Source organism: Haemorhous mexicanus, chromosome 8 (genome assembly GCF_027477595.1).
Source record: "Haemorhous mexicanus isolate bHaeMex1 chromosome 8, bHaeMex1.pri, whole genome shotgun sequence".
NCBI lineage: Eukaryota > Metazoa > Chordata > Aves > Passeriformes > Fringillidae > Haemorhous > Haemorhous mexicanus.
Window position 1 is genome coordinate 30,519,323 of NC_082348.1, and position 22,015 is coordinate 30,541,337.

General features: G+C 39.2%; 1 protein-coding gene across 1 annotated transcript; it reads left to right on the top strand.

Annotated features, from left to right (window-relative positions):
* Positions 1-1,880: 1,880 nt before the first annotated feature.
* Positions 1,881-8,514, top strand: MSTN (myostatin). The gene is made up of 3 exons (XM_059853443.1): positions 1,881-2,360; positions 4,180-4,553; positions 6,627-8,514. The coding sequence occupies exons 1-3, from the start codon at positions 1,988-1,990 to the stop codon at positions 7,005-7,007; spliced, it is 1,128 nt and encodes a 375-aa protein (XP_059709426.1). The 5' UTR covers positions 1,881-1,987; the 3' UTR covers positions 7,008-8,514.
* Positions 8,515-22,015: the final 13,501 nt, after the last annotated feature.

Below are 22,015 nucleotides of genomic sequence, written 5' to 3' on the forward strand. Positions count from 1 at the left end.
GGATCATTACCTTAAACTCTTTCTGGTGTGAAATCTGGTACCTGTCAAACTTCCCATTTGGGGTAGATTCCCTTCTAGAGCCATACGGTTAAGTTTAGTTTAAAATAAAGAAATAATTAAAACTAATTTTATTATGACATTAACTGTAGAAATAGTAAACAACCTCTAACTTAAATCCCCCCCAAAATTCACTAACAGGTCAGTGCTTTTCTGAATCAGAAAGATTCTTACTGTAAATCATCTTATGCATCTTCCACAAAAGCACATTTCCATCACTTGAAATGCACCAGGAGTCTGTTTTAAAGATGTTATAGGCATGACAGGCAGTTTCTTGTTCCAGTGAATCATGGCCCATTTGTGGTACCACATGCTGAAAGTGGCTGCATCATCTCTGTGTAAAACCCAAATGCTCAGGAGCTAAGGCAGCAAACTGCTTGCTTTAAACATGGGTTTTGGTTAAAATCAGAATATCAGGGTCTGACCCCAAAGCTATATGCCTGTGATGTGTGAGCATGATACATCTGTCACTTCATCAACTTTACATCAGGGCAGGACCACCAATTTCAATTGAATATTGTGATATATGTCACTGGTTAAGAGCTGAATATCAGGCTCAGGTCTGTGGTATACAGTGAATCTGCATGCCCTGGAGAGGTGATACAAAAAGAATATGAATTACCGGGCAGAAAAAAAAAAAATTTTGAGAGTTCTGTCCACATCTTTACATCTTTATTGGTATAAATCAATGTTTTTCCCCTGTGAACACATGCAAAACCCCTTGTCTGACATATTTTTAGGAGTACTCAGAATGGGAAAAGAAAAGAAACTCTGTGAGAAACTGAAAATTCAGTCCTAACTTAGGCAAACTTTGGCATATTGCATGAAATTCCAGGATTTCCCTTTGCTGTAATACACAGATTCCAAATATTCAAATATATACAATACATACCAATTCCAGGGTTTCTGTTTGCTGGGACATGCAGCCTGTGTTAAGCAGTAACCCCCTTATCCCCCTCACTCAAGTCTTACTTCAATATTTCAAGTCTTTTAATGCTTTCACTAATAATGAAAAAAGAAAGTCAAACTATTCCTGTGTAATATTAGAGTGAGTAGGTAAAGATATTCCTTAAATATACCTTTGCTACTAAAGATTCTTAATTTACTGCCCAGAATTCTGGTGACAGCGTGAAGAGGGGCAGACTCATTTTTCATTACTGACTGTTAATTCAGTAAAGGATTTGTTCTGTGGATTTTGATATATGCTAAAGGGGTAAACAAATAAGACAGGCATTTGTATAGTGTGAGATATGCACAAAACCTCCAACACTGCTTTAGCTAGTGTCTAGGAAAAAAAAACCCCAGTAAGGTTTTCTGAAATAGGAACTGCTGAATATATATCAGATGTTGAACAACATAAATTAGTACTCATTGCAATCCATTTCTAAAGTATAATTTTCCTGCCTGCTAAAAGAAACCCTTCGGGATTTTCTTTTAAATAGAACAAACTTTCAAGTCAGAAAGATTGGTAGAACCCTAAAGCAAGTTTAGAGCAAGGCTTCTCTTGATTCATAGTACAAGTATACAGTTGGTATAATATTTAAGAATGACAGTGCTGTCTTTCAGTACTGCTGCCCACAATACTTGGAAATATATCCTTTCAGAATGTGAAGGCATATCCTCTGCGAAGTACCCAGATAAATCAGTTCACCCTTGGCTGTAACTAAACGCTGTCTAGTGACTTGTGATCGACAGGGCTTTACCCTCTGACAGCCAGATTCATTGTTGGGACAGCAACCAATCGTCGGGTTTGACGACATGAGCCTAATCAAAGTTGGAGTATAAAAAGCCCCCTTGGAATATATAAGGTACACCAGCGTGGCAAGCTGTCTCTCAGATTGCATTTGCTTTCACGGATCTGTTTAGTACTGAAAGGGAAAGGGGGAGGGGGAAAAAAAGAAGGCAAAAGTGCTGCACTGAATGTGAGATCATGCAAAAGCTAGTGCTCTATGCTTCTATTTACCTGTTCATGCTGATTGCAGTTGATCTGGTGGCTCTTGATGACAGTAGTCAGCCCACAGAGAACGCTGAAAAGGACGGACTGTGCAATGCTTGTACGTGGAGACAGAATACAAAATCTTCCAGAATAGAAGCCATAAAAATTCAAATCCTCAGCAAACTGCGTCTGGAACAAGCTCCTAACATTAGCAGGGATGTTATTAAGCAACTTTTACCCAAGGCTCCTCCACTGCAGGAACTGATTGATCAGTATGATGTGCAGAGAGATGACAGTAGCGATGGCTCTTTGGAAGATGATGACTATCATGCCACCACCGAAACGATTATCACAATGCCTACAGAGTGTAAGTAACCCTGCTTCTTTTGCCTCCCACTGCCCCTCCGAGAGAGTTGTCTCCCTGCCGTAGAGCCACACAACTCCTCCTCAGGCTCTCCTAACAGGCTGCTGGCTGAATTCTGCTGGAGGGAGGGAGGAGAGCCTTAATTCTAAAGAATTGGAGCCAGGTTCAGATGACCGTGTGGCGATCCTTTGTTTTACTGTTCGGTTTTCAGCTCCTTATAATGTGTGTGCCCTGTAGCACTCAGGATTTGCCCATTGCTTTAGAAAGCAAAGGGAGATCTGCAGTTCAGTCAACTTCGTTATCTGCAGCACTCGGGGCATTTCCTCTCACAAATATAAAGTACAAGTGCAGATAACAAGAGAACTAAATTTTTGTGAGGGAGGTTTCACTGGCCAGTATTTTTAGAAGGAATAGAAACCAACAGAAATGCAGCTTAGAGCACTACACCTACCTAACTGCAACATGCTACAGCAAGTGCAAGCAGAGAGTTAAATTCTTGCCTCTTTGCTGATCCCATAAACTAGCACCACCCACCTCGGAGTTAAAACTATATATTTAAAGCAAATATGTGTGTAACAGATTAAATGTAAAAATGTCCGTGCTATAGCAATCAGCTCATGTAATCATGCCAAGGAAGAATGAAGGCATTTACTGAATGAGCAGATTCTGAGTTATCTTCTGAGTGCTAAACATCTGCTATGCCTCCTATCAAGTATCTTTTGCACAGCTAATACTGTAGTATCTTATGTTCTTCATCAGCTAAAGTATTCGACTATGGCAGCTGTTTTTTTAAATAACACTTATGAATATGATGTCAAAAAGGAAAAATATGACAGGACATATAAGGCATGTTAGCAGTTACGGATAACATTATGATATGCAGACTCGAATAATATCTGCTGCTCTCACCAGCTAAAAATGAACCCACAGACGAAAAAGTAAATTTTTCAGTGAAATTTCTCAACTTAGTAATTATTATGATGGGCACTTAGTAGCATTATTTTACTGCAGCCTTATTAAAGCTGGTCTGCCTACCTTTTTATTCCAAACTTTTATGTTCAAGGGTTTATAACTATTTTTAATCAAACTGCTACACATTTACAGTGACTGAAGAAAAGTCATTGTATTTCATTGCTCTGAGTTCATTTCCTACTTCTTATAAAAAGCCCTTGAGCTATTTTAAACGCACTAAAGAGACAGGTATCTTAAGTGATGAGATTTATGAATGTTAAAGTCCTGCACCATTTAGGATTAGTACTACCCATTTTATCCTGGCATGGAAAGATCTTGCCATGACTAGGTATGACAGCTGCATCGTAGGCTACAGGAAGGAGGAATGCAGCACTGCATGTGACTTTCCTCTAATATTCTTCAAATGAAAACAAAATGATCCTTATATTAATCCCCTCAATTATTTTCTTCCCACTGAGAAAAGAAATATAAGTGTTTGTGCAGTTTGCCCAGGGCTGTATGGTCTGCAGCAGGCTGAGGCTTTGGAGTAAATTAGAAATAGCTGGATCACTACACACGTGTTGAGTCAGCTTATGCAAAGTTGCTATTCTGCATGCTTTATGAAGGTCCTCAGGAGGTGACCAGCAGAAGTGAATTGGTAGGAGGTGATAGAGTAATTTTGTTGACATCCACTAAAGTTGTTGTAGGGTGTAAACCATAGAAAATGAATTCAGTTAAATCCACTTTGATACTGGTAATCTTTATAACATATTGTAATATTTTTTAATACAGTCTGAAAAAACTAGTCAGGTTTATATACGTATTTTTCTTGTTCTTTGTTCAGTAATCTGTTCTTTCCATTCATTTATAGCTGATTTTCTTGTACAAATGGAGGGAAAACCAAAATGTTGCTTCTTTAAGTTTAGCTCTAAAATACAATATAACAAAGTAGTAAAGGCACAATTGTGGATATACTTGAGGCAAGTCCAAAAACCTACAACGGTGTTTGTGCAGATCCTGAGACTTATTAAGCCCATGAAAGATGGTACAAGATATACTGGAATTCGATCTTTGAAACTTGACATGAACCCAGGCACCGGTATTTGGCAGAGTATTGATGTGAAGACAGTGTTGCAAAATTGGCTCAAACAGCCTGAATCCAATTTAGGCATCGAAATAAAAGCTTTTGATGAGAACGGACGGAATCTTGCTGTAACTTTCCCAGGACCGGGGGAAGATGGATTGGTAAGTCTATTTAGAAAAATCCCATTTCATTGAAAAGCATTTAAGTTCTGTTTTAAAAGATAAAATGGATGCATTGTTTAGGGAGTGGAAGATAAAAGGTCTGTGTATCCAATTCTTTCATTCTTTGCTCTCTGATCATGCCAAAAATCAATAGCTTTCCTCTGCCTCCATTTCCCTATCTAAAAAATCGAGAGAAATTGCAGCATTTCAGAGAGACATTGCAAGGCATTAACTACAAAAGGTTTTGGCAATTACTGATGGATGATGCTATCAAAGTAACATTGTTTTCAATTTTGAGAGCAAATACTGCTTGATAAGCAGCTATTTCACATAAAGTTAAAGAAAAGTCTTTAGAGTCTTTCACTGGTTAGGAAAGATGCCTCCAATATTGCTGAGAGGCAAGGGAGTTCCTACATACTCTCTTTGCATATATTTTCTATTAACAACAACAAAAATTGTCTCTTTATGAAGGTGAACTACAGATCTTCTTCATAATGTTAAGTCCTTTATGTTTCAGTATTTGGTAGAGTGTATCATTCTACCTATTAGCAGTGTCTGAATAGAGAAATTCTGCTTGAGACAGTAATCGAGTCATGATGATAAGAAAGTGCACCAAATAACTGATTTGTTTTTATAAGAACAGATGAATAAATTAAATCTGGAATGTACCTACAAGTACACCTGAAATAAACCTGAAGTGAAACTACAGCATTTCCATTGCTATTTGTTTCTGTAAATCACTAATCATCTACAAGCTAGACAAATTTCTAAACTTATCAAGTGATACCTCCTTTTGCATAAAGTATGCGGAATATTATTCTACTTTTACTTCTATGTAGTAGATGAATCTGTTGGTCACAGAAACATAGAAATATTTAGGTTGGAGAAGACCATGGTGTCCAACCATATTTATGCAAAATTTAACTTCACAGCAGTACAATATAATTTAAAAGTGTTTAAAAGAAAAACTCTGAGATATCTTAATTGTACATCCAATATAAATGTGGATCTCCTGTATTTGAAACAGGCCAGCTGGATATCATGATCAGGAATGTCCTCACCACCTCCATCCATTCAAATGATGATACATGGAGATAACCCATGGCTATCATCATCTATAAATAAAAATTTCAGTGGCAGAGCAGGGTTAGAGGCACAACTGATAATGGGAGAGGAAATCTCTCTTCCCCCCAGCTCCTCTCCAGCAGCTCCCAGTACAGGGGTGCTCCTTTCACCAACATCTCCCCATCTAATTTACCTTTGCAAAGGGCACTTCCAGCAGCTCCACAGCTCACAGGTATCTGGGGAGAAGGAAACCTGTGTAACAAAGTTAGCTGGGCTGTTATTCCTGAGGAATGGTCTCTATGGTATGGCCCCAGCAGGACCAAACCAACTCACGGGGCAGAAATCAGTGTGTGGAAGGCAGCAACTTTGGTGACTTTTTCAAAGTCGCAATTGTGGAGGTTGCAATTTCCTTCTAGTCTCAGTTGGTGACTGTGGAAACACACCTTCCATAGGAGGCATGTGGCTTAGGGATCCGCCAAAAGTACATTCCTGGCCACAGGACTCTTCCAGGAGTCAAAATCTTTAGCTGCCCCTCCAAATTCATTCAGTCATAGCATTCATTCAAGCATGGCAGCAATAGAGGAGCGACTTTCATCCTCCTTGGTCTGGACAAAAAACTTTCCTTGATATCCAGAAAGCCTGAATTCAATATGATTTAATGAAGGGAATTTCAGAAGGATTCACAAAAGCTCTTATTATGGAGTTTAAAACAAAGTAAAAGATCCACATCAAAAGTAAAAATCCAGCATCCTCCAAATTTCTGAAATGTTCTCATACCAGTTAATGAATGTTAGCACTGAGATAGTGGTGATTTCAGGGACAAATACTCAGGTATTAAAGCTCTGCATAGAGGAAACAGCAGGGAAATGCAGAGATAACTGTAACAATTACAGGTCAAATTTTGTTTGCAAACTTCATTTCAGAATATTAATCTGAAATATTTGCATGTTTTTAGTGAACTTGGGCTTACCTCAGAAATTATTCCAATTCCTTCTCCTCTTCTCGCAGAACCCATTTTTAGAGGTCAGAGTTACAGACACACCAAAACGCTCCCGCAGAGATTTCGGTCTCGACTGTGACGAGCACTCCACAGAATCCCGCTGCTGCCGCTACCCGCTGACGGTGGATTTCGAAGCGTTCGGCTGGGATTGGATTATCGCTCCTAAACGATACAAAGCCAACTACTGCTCCGGAGAGTGTGAATTTGTGTTTTTACAAAAGTACCCGCACACCCACCTGGTGCACCAAGCCAACCCCAGAGGCTCGGCAGGCCCTTGCTGCACGCCCACCAAGATGTCCCCCATCAACATGCTGTACTTCAACGGCAAAGAACAAATCATCTACGGCAAGATACCAGCCATGGTTGTAGATCGCTGCGGCTGCTCGTGAGATCCTCGCCGGATCCACTGCTTCACACATTGTGGAAGCTACCAAAAAAAAAAGGAAAAAAAAAAGGAAAAAGAAAAGAAAAAAAAAAAGGAGAAAAACAGAAAAAGTTATACCCCCTCACCAGTGTTTCAAACTGTGAAGTTATGTATGTACACAAGGCATTGCCGACCTCCTGTGTGCTACCAGCAGTAGTTACAGAACGTGAACTAAAGGACAATGTAATTACCTGATGGCTGCTTGTGAGCCAGCAAAAGAGAAAAGCTACAATCAAAATCACCGGATTTAATCCACAAAGTTCTCGCATTATGAGGGAATCAACATTCAGTCATTTGGATGCAAATTTATATGCAGGTTTCAGTACACATTGGTAATCAAAAGCAAGCTCCTTCTCACCTGAGGACAGAAGAAGCAGGCTTTTAGGTTCCTTTCTTCACAACTTCACTTAATATCATATTTACAGGAACACATATACCGGAACATACACCACTACACAATACCACCAGAACCATCCTTAAACACTTGAATATATAGAGCAGACTTATGAAATGTATCAGATGAAATTCCACATAAATGGACAAACCCTGAAATTAGGGATGGCATAGTGTATTTAGCGTGTTTCCATTCCTTTTTCTCATTAGTATGCTAGTAATCAATGGCAATGGTGCTACATAAGCAGGCTGAGTAAACAGAAAGATAGTTATATAAGCGAAGGAATTTAGGCTTAATAATGAATTTGCCCTATCCTCAGGTACACTGTTCAACATTCTCAAGAAATAGATATTTTTTAATTGAAAAGGAATAGTTTTCTAGACATGGAAAAACAGAAGGCAGCAGAGAAATCCAACATTCAAATTGCAATCCCACATTTTAACCTGCCTTTGCAACATTACCGTTTGCACTATGGTAAACCAATACAAATAGTTGGTTGCTACAGATATTGTTTAAAAACCACTTTGATATAACTGACTTGTGTAATATGTATGCATCAATATTTTGTAAATAAATGTTTATTTTTTAATCACTGTTGGTATATGTTCATCACAAAGAAAAGAATGGCTTTAACCTGTACTTTAGTTCAATAAACAAACCCCAATAATCTCTTCATAATATAATTTTCTGGATTTTAACACAAATAATATGTAGGAACAATGCAACAAAGTAAACCATATGTTGAGGATTATTCTACATTTTATATGTTTTTTACATTGGTATGAGCCATCTAGGATAAATGATGGCTGTTGACATGTTTATAAGGTTCTTTGGGTTACTGTTTTTATGGTCATTTTGATCCACAATTGAATTTCCATACTTTGAATGTTATGTTCATAAATAATAATGATACCACAGAAGATTGCTATTAAATGCATTTTATTATATTTAAAAGTTTGCAGCAAAGTATTTTCTGTATTTGAGTAAACATAGTACATGGATTTCCACACAAATTCTGTACATTTTCCTTATACTAAAAAATTGTTAATTGAAATTAAAAAGATCTATTTACTATAAAGTCCATTTTATTTCACATGTGAAATAGAACTGATAAACCAGGTGTTTGTTAAGACAACACAATCACTGTTAAAACATCTTCATGTTAGTATGATGCACGTTTTTGTTATATTCCAGAAATCAGTTTTGAATTTTCCTTTGTGTAAAACCACCCTAAAATTGCAAAACTGCTTGATTTTCCTCCCTTTCTCTTTTATAGATTTTCTGCCTCGGTGGTAAATATTTTGTATTGATTTTTTTTTTACTTTTTTAAAAAATTTGTATGTAAGGACATTAAAACTTAAAGTTTGAGTGACGAGGTTTGAAATTTAAAAGCAAACAGATTTTCTGCAATTTCTTTTGAATGATTAGGAGTTCTGCTAAAGCTGTGTCCAGGCATCAAGCAGATGTTCAGCTTCTCCCGATACAGTTCACCAGAGCAGGTCCCTGGGGCCCTTAAATACACTTTCAATTTAGTTTCCCACAAAACACCATCAGGCTAAATAAAAAATCTGAAAGCTTTTGGAATACAGACTCTCAGTGAAGCCACAGGAATTAGAAGTACAGCACAATTCCCCTCCTAAACAAAGTTACAGAATTAAGGGAGAAATCCTCTGTTTGTTGAAGTCAATGGCAAAACTTCCACTGGCTTTAACGGAGACCAACCTCTTGCCCTCTGACTTTTAACTCGTGACATTCAGGCACCAAGCACTGCCACCCTGCTCATGTGAACTATCAATAGCATCTCCTTGCACGAGGCTCTTAAACCATTCAGAGACTTCCAATTAACTTCCATATATCCTGTAGCTAAACATTCACTGCTTTAATTGGGCCAGTTCATATAGCAACAGCTGCAGAAATGCAGCAGCATGGATTTTGCAGATAGGGAACAAAGCCTATTCCCAGCCTGCACCCAAGTCCAGTTGCAAAACCTGCAGGATTGTTTTTACTCATGATAGGTAAAGCTAATGCAAATTCATTTACCCCCAAACAAGGGACCTCATTGGCTGCCTGGTAATAACTGAACCCTGCACAAAGGCCGTGCAAGAGTGATGGAATTTTTTATTCCTGGAATCAATGAAAGCAAAATTAAAGCAAGAAAATAAGTAGCATGAATTCCAAAAAGCATCTACTCCAACCAGCACTCCATCTTGACACTCAGACAAATTTTATTCCTTGTAAATTTTATGCAGTATGTGTCTTTTATATTTTGCCAAACTTGAAATGATCATAGAGCTCCCATGATTTAATATTGACTTTACATATAAGTGGCTACTCCTGGAACATGCTGTGGGCTTTGATCTTGTTGATTTAGCTGCTAAACAGTTCATTATTAATGTGTTTATTAACAATCAATTTAAGATGTCAGTGATTCCCTCTGTTCTTACTGTTACATCCTTTTATTTGCAAGACTCAGGTCTGAGAGACTTCAGCAGCATTTGTGAATATTTTGTATGGCTCTCAAACCTCACTGTTGAGCTGTGCATTCAGAGCAATGAAAATACCCAGTGAGGGATGATGTGTGAGGAACAGCATCATTTCCTTGCCTGGCATCGTAAGAATCCCAACAGGAATGAACCAGGTAGAGTCCAGCTTTGCAAGGCAGTGTCCCAGTGCCCCAAGATGCACGTGCACATCAGCAACAGGGCAGTTCCTCATCTCCATACTGCTCCAGTTCTTCCTCTTGGCTCTACTGCCCAGCCCTTTCCTTCCCTCCCAACAGAGCCAGTCCTTTTCCAGCGCGGTCTGACCCCCACCTCCCACCCAGCTTCAGTTACACTGTAACTCGAGGAGCGCTTCCCCTCCCATTTCACACAGCATCTCCCATCCCATCCCAACGGCCCCGTGCAGGGGGAACAGCCCCCTGCAGTACTGCCCTCCTGTCCCTGAAGCAGATCCAGTGCATTCTGCTCCTGCTGGATGCTGCAGTTAGGGAAGAAACTGTCCAATGTGCTCAACAGAGCCTGTGGGGAATTTAACAGCTGAACACAGAAGTCACCACCACTAAGCATAAATGCACTGCAATTTTTCACAGATGGACTGTTTTGCTAAATATGAGCAGATTTCAAAGGAAGAACTAAAGGCCAAATCCATTCACAGCTTTAGGTAGCTTCTCCTCAATTCTGTGGAGTCTAGGTTTGGGGTTTGTGGTTGTTCATTGGGCGTTTGGGGGTTTTTGAAGGCTTTTTTTGGGTGGTTTCTTTTTTTAATCAGACCTTGGATGCGAATGACCTATTTTGGCTAAACGTCTCAAAAAATAAATCTCTGCTTGAGATTAGGTTTGGACAGCTCAGTCCAGGCAGATAGATTTTGTTAAAGCTGCAGTATAACAAAGCAGGTTATTATAATCTGAAGCACTGGATGGACAAATTTAAAAACCAAAATATCCCACCTCAACTTATAAAGTTAGTACCTTTCAATAAAAAAAAAAAAATCAAGTTAGGAAACAGTACATTATGGGAGGAACAAGCTAGAAGATTTACAAACAATGCTGTACCTATGTAACTCAGCAAAATTGTCAGGAAGAACCTTAGGGATGTGTTTTAACTGACTCAAGTTAGCTCTGTGCTTCCAGTTGAGCCTCCTCCCAACAATGTTAACTGCAGCAAGCAGATATCTATACATTGATTTAACACCAGCAATGAAACCAGTAAATGCAACTGCATCTGCTTTTCTGTCAAGTCTTCCCCTGCAAGAAGTAAGACTATAACTCTGGCTTGAAATGCAAGTGTAATAGGTTTGAATCCATACAAATAAAATGGAAACAAAATGGAAAAATTAAAGCTCCAATTCTCCCATTTAATTTATAAAAGTCCTGACAAAATCCAAAGGAAAAAGTTAGGGCTGCAGGCCAACTTCTGAATTTGAATATGCAAGAAGTACTGCTCCACTCACTCTTGGCCACTTCTAAATAATCTCAAAAAAAAAAAGTGATAGTGCTAAAATCTGTTGTAGCAATCTTGCAAAGCAAAAAAGGAAATGGAGAAGTGCAAATGTACAGCTCATTCAACAGTGAATGACTCCAATTAATTACTAGGTGTATTGAAAAATTAAACAGAATTATTGTCTTTGGTGGCTAGACAGTGAATTTGAGGGTTGAAGAACTACTACAGTGACTATAAAACAAAGAAACTGCCTGTTTTTATCACTCCAGAATATAGATGAGAACAAGTAATGAAGCCCTCTGTAGATGAGGTATCATGATCAGCAACAAGCCTTGCAGCATTTTGGGTGTAAGTCTGGCTAATTCCCACCAGCCTTAGCTACTAAGGCTCTCTGAGGCTACAGGAAAAACTGTTCCTTTTCTTTACAAGCAGACATAACTCTCACACTAGACATGCTTTCAAAACAGTGCTTTCAGAAAATACAAAATAGCTTAGTGTCCATGAGTCAGCTTGTGATCTTGAACTTGTGCTCTTAGAGACTCTGTGCTCTAAATCTTATTGTGAATCACAAGTAGTCAGTGGTCCTAAAAGCCATTGCAATTTCTCCCCATAGAAATGCCTTTCACCTACAAGTCAATAACCAAGTAAGATTTCAAACCTGTAGCTTTCCCATTATATTTATCATACTTCCTCTGTACAAGAGAATCCCTCAAGAGCTGAAAGCATTCACCTTGAATGAATACCACCTGTGGAAAGGCAGAGGAACAAGCCCTGGCTCAGCAGTGCCCTTCCTGTTATTCCTGATGAAGCCTCTATGGCCTTGGGTGAGATCTTGTTAGCAACTCTGGTGAGGAAAGAATAAAAATGCTTGGTTTGGGCATTACGTTCCATGTTTCACCAGTAAAATTACCAGGAGCACTTAAAGGTTATGATGGTAAGGGAGGAATACCTGGGAAAGCATTATGGAGGCATTACTTGGTAGACAGCGTCCATTAAACTAAAAAAAACACAGTTTGGGAGACAGCTGCAACACAGACAGGACAATATACTGAAATCATGAAAGGTGTAACAGTCATTGCAAAGCAGTCATGTGCTAACAGTGGTCTGCTTCTATGCCTTTCAAGGAGCTGAATACAATATAAAAAGTGAAACTTAAAGCAGTTAAATAATTTAAGGGATGTAACCAAGGCAGCAAGAAAGATTTTATCTTCCCAAATCCAGGATGATACTGAAGGCATTTGCTAAACTTTTACTTCCTCTATCTTAAGAATGCTTAACCTGAAAAGGTCTGCTCTTTGCCAAAATTAAGAGATGTTTTACAGCAAATCTAACTTAAGTATAATGTGTTGCATCATAATTTGAATATGTAGCTATCAAAAATATAATTACTCATAACTTGGCTAATAGCTTGCAGTTAAGGTTCATGATTCATGCATTCTTTCTGCAGAAATCCTTATTAGTTTTTTACCTAGGAGAGGAGCAACTACCTTCCCAACCAAGCCATAGTATCAGGGAATTTGAGCATTATTTCAGGGCACTTTGTGGCATCCAACTAGGCATTCTTAAGCACCATACATACCAGCATGAAGAGCAAAGGTTTTCTTTACTCTTTAGCATCTGTGCATTTGAAGAGGAGGTTTATTCTGATTCCAAACAGCAACCATCTCTCCCTACTAACGTTTTCCCCATCACTTCCCCCCATGGTTATCCCTCAAACCAGCAAGGCTGCCATCTGGAGCAGCAGACCGAACACCTGGCTGTCACGCATTATGGCATCAGGTTGCAGCGCCAGGTGGTCGGAGGAGTGGGAGGCACGTCAAACACATGCCTTCAGGCTGAGCTCAGCTGCCTACTGTATGCTGCTGTCATGTGGGAAAGCTCAGCCTAGGTGCTGGTCCAGGGCAAAATGCCCATGGCTTCTCTGCTCTAGGTGACACCTACCACAATGTGCTGCTGGCTGGCCAGAGCTCTCCGCTCGCTTGTGCTGCTCACCTGCCACGGGCTGGGACAACAAATCTCACAGGATTCCACTCATGATCACTGTGTGCCCTGAGGTACCAAAGAACATGGGTTATTCAGACAAACAGCAGCATAACTTCATAATTATTGAGTCTTTTCCTTCTAGAAAGGAATTATTCTAAGAGCACCCTAAAATTGGGCTTTTCCCCAAGGCAGAAGTGCTCCTCTCATCATATCATGACATGCAGCTGCAGCATCAGAATTTTATAATCTGACCTGCAGTCAGATCTCACAGACCTAAGTCCTCACAACACCATGTATCAACAGTCACCAACACACTTGATAAATCAAACTAATAATATCTATTTAATCTGGTTTTTGCTACCATCCCATTTACAGTTACACATTTGCCTAAGGAGATAGAAAAGGCAGCTGCTCAAAATATTCTCTTTTGAGGCCACTATGTTAACTCTGAAATAGTCTCAGCATACTTTTCTTACCTTTATTGTTTAATAGCTTGTGACTTATTATTTTGTACTGCTGCACAATTTTTTTGTACTGCTGTATTTTCAGCTCTCCAATAACTACCAAACCTGGGAATACTACTAAAGCATCCTCACAGAACTCTTCTCTGCTTTCTAAGAGCATCTTACTCTTCTTATTCCCAAACAACTGTCTCAACTTTTCAACCAACACAGATCTAGACACAAGCTCTAGTTATCAGAAAATTATAAACCCAAAGCTGGCTATCACCTTAAGCATTAATTTACTGATCTATATTTTAAAATTGTAGTCTTAGGAACATTAAAAAAAAACCTAGAAAAGGTATTTTTGAAAAAAAGCACTTTTCCATTTAAACCATAGTTTTTAGCAGGGTATTACTCTGGAAATGGATCCTTACACCAAGTGGGGCCTTTTATCACAACTTCCATTTCATCACAGTGAAACACCTAATGCCTTGCTTTTATCAATGTACTCATGTGAAGACTACTGGCCTTAACAAAATGCTCTAGAAATCTGTAGCTGTCCTTGACTGCCCACTGCACTTGCACAAGACTTCATCTGAACAGAGTTGTAGTAATTGCTACTACCACGGGAACACGAATGACAAGCCTCATGGATAAAACAAATCATGTCTATAGAAGGCACAGTGCAATCCTCAGCACCCATGGTTTTGGTTGGACATGGCTAAACTTCAGGTCTTCATCTGAAAAACAACTGAAAAGTGGTTCCACAAATTTCTCTTGACGGTGGTTAAGAAGGAGCTTAGTTACAACAAAATGCAATTTCTCAGTTTTGGCCACGCAGCCTTCACGAGGCTTTTCCAGATCCGCTCCCACGGACCCTAATTCTGGTTTGGAAGCCAATTGTTCCTTGGCAGCGTTGCCATGGATCTCACTCAGAGATTTAGCAACACATTCTCCACCAGCTTACAGCAAACACCAACGTCTGCAGCTCACCCACAGCTTGCTTATACCACAATTTGGAAGTTATCCATATTAGATCCTTCCCATGATTCCCTTCCACAGGGAGTGTGGAATGCTGTGCCACATGAGACTGAGTTCTTGTAGCTGTACCTGCACTGCATTTTCACAACAAGAAGTACCAAAACACACAGTCATACACAGAGATAAACAGGCAGGAGGAATTAGGATTTCCCAGGCACTTGCAGAGCCACTGGGATCAAACTAATGTCCCCACCAAGGGAGACATCATGGGTATCTGTCACGAAGCATCTAACCAGGAAATCAGGAAGCCTCCTTCAAAGAACTGAAACTTCACAATTCCAGGTTAACATGGGAACTTTAACCACCCCCAGTACCTGCAGGAAAGGCAGTGCAGCAGGGCACCAGAAATCCTAGAGATTTCTGGAGGATGGTTGGGACAAGAAACTTTTCACTGGCACTGCTACTCATGCCCTGTTAAGAACGTGGTGACCCAGGGTAACTGTTCTGTCCCAACCCAAGCCATTCTGTGATTCTGTGACTGACACAGCAGGGGCAAAGGAAATGAGGGAGGCAGAATAACAGAGGAAAAGTTTTGGCAAAAATAAGGTTCTGTGGCATCAACATGGACATCAGAATCAGGCACCTTGAATTGCCAATATTTTTGATTATTGCCATCATGATGACAGGAAAGTAAATGTTTACTGGATCTGAAAAGCCCCTGTTCCACTGGTTCTACTGCACTGAAGCATCTCACTTTAAACTTTTATTCCATAGAGAAATACATTTTTGCTTGCTTTTCTCTTTGTTTAGGTTTCTTTAAAGTATGAAGAAGCCTTCCAAATTCCGTATTTTTTTTTTCTTCTCAAGCTATGGGAGAACTCTCCTGATAAAGTACTATCACCTAATGTGGATAAATAATTAGATAGCTCTTGGGGTAATGGGAGAATGGCACAGCCTCATTCACCAGGGTGGAGGAGGAATATTATTTTCATGCTTTGCAATTAATTTTGAAATCTCTCATCATTTTTTAGTGGTGGAGATCATGAGACTCCCAACAAGCACCCCAACTCTGTGAGCTGTGTGGACTTCAGACAATAAAGAAAGTTATGTAATTTTTTGGTAAAAATAATTACATTCTTTAATGATTTTTAAAACATATTGAACCTTTTCCAATAATGCTTGATCAGCATGAATAATTGGAAGAATTATTGGCATTATTACTAAAACAAGTCACAGAAAAATTAATTTTTTTCCCCTCTGCCCAGATGGTCATATTTAACCAAACAGGGAAATAATGAATAAAAACCCTTGGACTCAATAAGAAAATCCTGGACTGGAATCTGAATTTCAAGACCATTATTTTACAAGAGAGACAAAAGTCTTAAATACCAGGTTTCAGTTGTGCTAAAATACTCAAGCAATCTTTATTCTGTATATGTGGAAAGAATGTAAGAGAATATTGCCATTGTGATAGTTTGCTTTAACTACAGAGATTATTACAAATAGATGTATTTTATACCAGGATTTTTTTGGGAATACCAGAAAACCCACATGAGCAAATGGATGCAAACACACAAACATTGATTTGTACTGCAATTCAGAATCCAGGAGCCTAGATTTCTGGTTGGATGTTTTGTGTATGTCTTGGCCCCTTTTCCTTTGGCCATACCTGTCAACAACAAAGAAGTTCCACTCTCACTGTTAGGAAGACAGTGGAATTTGGCTGCTCAGAGGCAAATTTTTAGTTGGTCATTTAGAATATTTTTTTATATCTCACATATTTGTGTTCAAAGGACAATCTGACCGTGAATAAACCTTTAGGTGAGAAAGTGGCTTTAACACACAGCTTTGACTTCAGCATTATTCCATAGTTTCATTACTACTTGAGAGTTCAACAGAGCAGGCTATAATTTATAGTAAATTACACTTAAGACTACAAAATTCTGACAGTTTTACTCCTGTGTTGTTCAATGCACAAAGTGACCCTATCATGAGGCTGTTGACCTGGCACCCTTGGGAAGTACAGCAGATTTTTCTCAGCTAATGCATGGCCTCACTCAGCAGGACAGGGCAGGCTTGCTTTAAAAAAGGGCAGCACAACAACCCCATGTTCCTGTTACCCGAACTAATGGCACACAAATGAAGAAATGAGAAAGACATCAATTGAAATAAATACTGGAATAAAATTCTACCACGTGTTTGTCCCTTACAACTAACGCTTGCACCAAAACTGTCTATCATATAGCAGAATGATTGCCCCTTAATCAAAACCATCATTAGCTGTGTAGTTCAAAAATGTATTTTTCATATCACTGTGAGCATGAACTCTGACTGCCACAGACTGGGATACACATGCACTCTCACAAAGGGATACCCTGTTGTCTCCCATGCCACTGCTCAAAAACCCCAGACTGTTGCCAGATGCTAAAAGCAAACTTCATGACTTGTAGTAATCACAGTAGAGCCACATGAAATACCATACAAAAAAACAAAAACATAATTAAAAAAAAAAAGCACAGATAATTTAACAATATTAATTCCTTTATCAGTAGTTAATCTAATAATTTCCCCATTGAAAACAAAAAATATTAGATATACAGATTTTGATTCATGTATATAATATTTTAAATGACTTAACCAGAAAGTCCATCCTCCCTAAGTGTGTATTGTAAATACACATACACACCACCAATCAGAAGATGGAACTAACAAAAATAACCTTAATGAAAAATCGAAGCATTAAAGAGCTTCTATATCCAGCTGAAGACTTCACAATGAAATTAGGACAATCCTACGCTAATGGTACAGTCTCTGAAAGATTTTTCCATTCCTCTTTTCAGGAAACCCAGTATGAAATGCTGAGATCTGGAAATGTACTTCTGGCTACGATAGCTGTTCTTAATCCCATCAGTAGAGTTATGAAATTTGAAGCAGCCAACCTTTGTGTTACCCTAATTCACACTTCAATTCCCAGTTATCTCCTAAAACAAAACTATGCAAAAGTCTACCTTCAAGACTAAATCATAAAAACATTTAAAACTACCATGACCATAGAATGGGGAAAGGTGGGTTAGAAGCTAATCCATGCTCCAGACTTGCTCTTGGGGTGACTGTGACACTGGGAGGACACAAACAGCCTCATCTTCCTGCAATATCAGGTAATACACCCAATGTTTTCCTGAGTAATGTGATGAACTGACTATAAGCCCCATGGCTCACCCCCCTGAACTGCTGGGGGAAAAGGCAGAGAAAACTGGGAGGGAAGTTGAGCCTGTGAAGAAGGGAGGGCAGGGGAAAGGTGTTTTTAGGATTTGTTTTCATTTCTCATTACCCTATTCTGATTTGATTGATGATAAATTCAGCTCATTTCCTCAAGTCCCATCTGTTCTGCCCATGACTCTAATAGCTGTGAGATCTCCTTGCCCTTATGCCAGCCCATGAGCCTTTTATTATATTTTCTCTCCCCTGTCCAGATGAGGGGACAGAGCAAATTTGGTGGGCACCCAGCATCCAGCCAGGCTAAATTCACCACAGGTATGCAACACACTCAGATTATTGAACGTTCCAGAGAGATAAATATTAAATAATTTCTCCAACTCCTAATATGGACTACTTAGAGCACATAATAGATTTGTGAGCTTTAACTAGTGTTATAGTCCTGGATTAAATCAGAGTTCTTACTGAATGTGTACACTCCTGTAGCAGAAGTGTACACATTCTGTAAACCACCAAATGCCTTTGAGAAAAAATGAAATTTCCTACTGAATGAGAAGTGTAGACTATTTTAAGCCTTTCAGTGAGGATACACTAGTAATGGAAATACAGTTTGCTTTTGAAAGTACTATTCCAGAAGGTGAACTGACTTCAAAAGCAGTAGGAAACTGAAACACCCTAAAACATTTTTTCCTCCTCCCTCCACCACCATTATAGTTTACCACAGCAAAACTATTCTGTGGAGCCAATGTATCAGTGCACAATGGGGATCCCAGCTGTGGAAGCCCAAGGTCCAAACAAGCAACCTGAAATAAATCATGGCAGGGACAAGCCCAGTACTGTACCTTGAAGTGCTACATCTACCCTGAGCATAGCACTGCAAAGGTTCCCCCAGGGTTTGCTCTGTTTCTGAACACTCCTCTGTGATTTGGATAAAAAGCTGCCAGGGTGTTTCCTCGGAGACTTCACATCACCTCACAAGAATGCTGTTGACACCTAATCTCACAGCACAGAGCACCAGATATTTTCCAGTCTGTCCATTTCTCTGAAGCTCTTTGTCACCAGGTGATTACCACCCTATATTCAATTGGAAATTCAATTTTCATCCCTAGAGCTAAAAACCTATCAGGTGATAAAAAAACCAACTCATTGCTTCAAGAGCACTGCCACAGGTGCAGAGAATTCGTGCTACTCATCAAGAAGACAAACTGCTAACATTTCTTCAGTGTAAAACATTATCAGAGAGTCATTGCAGAATAACCTCTGCACATGGAAAATTGTTTTAAAGAAAGGCATATGTTAATTCTGGAAGAATTATTCCTTTCAAACATGACATACAGAAGAAAGGGAAGAATACCTAGCAAATATGAAACAACCCTTGATAGGACAAGGACGGCTAACACACCACCACCCACCATGACCTACCTTAAGAGTGGTCAGGCATGTTTTTGGGCAGTTGCCAGCTTCTTAGCCTTCCTCCAGAGCCTTCATGCAGTGTTTGGTAATTCTTGCCTTTCCACAAAGACACACAGTTTGTCTTATGTTGAGCACTGACAGACACTCAACAGTGATCCAGAGCTTTTAGCTTTTCTTCATATAATACCTACTGAAATTATTTGAATATGGTTAACTTGGAAGAAGTGTGCAGGTTTTTATACTACACTCTGTGCATAATGAAAAAGTGACAGTAAAAAAACTAAACCAAACCACATCAGTTTTTAAATCACCAGCAAGAAGCAGCTTGCAAAGTAAAATTACTTGAAAGAGAATGCAATTCTGCTATGTAAGTACAAAACTCCAGTAAACACAATTTTCCCTCATCCTTCCAGAAGTTTGTTGAAAAACATGGAGAGAGGTAGGAAGCAGAAACTTGAAAGATTCTTCAAAGATCCCTGTGTCCTTCTGAATCCTTCTCATGTAATGGGAAGTCTTCCTTGTGAAAGGAGACACCAGCTTTTCCATAGTGCACAGTTCCCCTACAGGCCATGAATAATCTGATACATTTCAACAGTGGTTTTCATCCTCCTGAATCCAGTGGTAATCCTATTTAAAATACAGAACGGATTTTCCAAGGTAATAAATTATCTATTATTAATGTAAGATGGTTTTGACAAGTTTGGCTTTACAAAATTTAGTACAGCTTTTTAAATACCTGGATAATTGGTTGGTTGTACTTTGATATCCTGCTTTCTTAGATTGACATTCTACTATTCAAGCAGAAACACAGCTCAGACAAGGCAGGACAATATCCTGCACTCTAAAGATGATGTTTATATTTCATTTGTTCACATTGTTACAGGTTGACCCAAACATTTAGAAACAGCTAAGAAACTAAAAACACCGGTGAAAAGCTGAACTACATTATATATTTAGCACTTGAAAAGTCATCTGTTTCCCAGGTCCAAAAGTCCGAGGCTAGAAGAAATATTTATTATTAAGAACCTCTCTTAGGTGTTCAAACCAATTGATTCTGTTCAAGTTTGCTTATGTAAGATATACTGAATTTAAAATTGTAATCCTCAGTTAGCTAGAGATGTTTTTGCTTTCTTGCTTTCCTTCTAGCCTCAGGAATATCACAATCTCTGCTGTGCAGGTTTGTATAAGGCTTATATGTTCTCAATCATAAAAATAGCTGCTCTGAATATAAGGAAGTACAAAAAAACCAAAAACCCAAGTCAACATGATGATATCACCAAAACTGAACATGTTTAGCATGAACCTAGTGAAGCTAAGAAATGCAGCTTGAAAACAAATTACTGCTAATTTTATAACTAGCTTTAGTCTAGCAACTGTCCCTTTCTGTCCTATATTAACTCTGCTGAAAGTTAATGCAGCATCTTCACAAGGTCCCAGTGCAGAAAGAGCAATACCAGAACACAATCATGAGCTGCTGCCACACTGCCTTGGTGAGTGACCCACTCCCAAACTCCACTGGGCACATGGGAGAGCAGCAGAAGCTACAAATTCAGGGGTAAGGCCTTTCATAGCTGTAGCTCAGAAGTTTAAACAGGTTTTAAAAAATTACCTGAAAACTCATTCAGCAGCCCAGAGCACTTTAGAGGGGTTTCTACAAATATACATTATTTACAAAGAAAAAAATAAACCTGGTTTTGTAAAGCTTTTTGCAAAGTCTGTTTGATGAGTTTATTTTAGTACTATTTCACATGGCTATCTTAATTTCAGCCACACCAAATGGATAATGAAAACCACTCAATATCATTGCCTTTCAGCTGTAGTTCTAGCTGAAGTATTAAGCTATCATATAACAGTGGCAGCGCTCCAGGCAGGGGAAAAGTGTTTTGCACCTGTTTACAAAGGTATTTAGGCATTATTCATCATTACCTTGACTCTACATCTGATTAAATACATTCATGCAAGATTCACTTTGCTTTATGCCTACTTCAATACCCTCTTACAGTCTTAGGCCTTTGTCAATGACAGGGAACCCCCAAAAACTCTTGCCATTTTTCTTTCCTGCATCACTGTGGTGGGTTGATCCTGGCTGGATGCCAGGTGCTCACCAAATCTGCTCTGTCACTCCCCTCCTCATCTGGACAGGGTAGACAAAGTGTAATACAAAATATAAGTAAAGGTTCATCATCTGAAAGGCAGGAAGAGATCACTCCCCCGTTGCCATCGCAGGCAAAACAGACAGGACGTGAGGAAATGAGCTGAAGTTATCACCAGTCAAATCAGAGTAGGACACTGCAGCACCCCCACTACCAAGACCATGCAAACCCAATCTTCTGTGATTCAAAGAACCTGTAATATGCATTCATTTAACATCTCCTTGAAGGTCTTTGAAGCCACCAAACATACATAAGCAAACTTCTCTTAGCTGCCCCTTTCCAACAGAAACCTCAGCCCTGAGGATTGTCTGCTGCTCCTGATCTTACTCAGGCATCATTCCAAGTACAGGCATGAAGGCAAAGGATGGTTTTACTTCTGCCAACACTCACTGATCCCTCTTCTCATTTTTTTATCACAATTGCTCTAGAAGTTTGAGTCAGGCTTGAGC

Bases quoted from the DNA above. Each gene is read 5' to 3' on its own strand.
- MSTN (XM_059853443.1), top strand. From the start codon at position 1,988: ATGCAAAAGCTAGTGCTCTATGCTTCTATTTACCTGTTCATGCTGATT. The intron at 2,361-4,179 runs GTAAGTAACCCT...ATTCATTTATAG, and splicing joins TATCACAATGCCTACAGAGT to CTGATTTTCTTGTACAAATG. The intron at 4,554-6,626 runs GTAAGTCTATTT...CTCTTCTCGCAG, and splicing joins GACCGGGGGAAGATGGATTG to AACCCATTTTTAGAGGTCAG.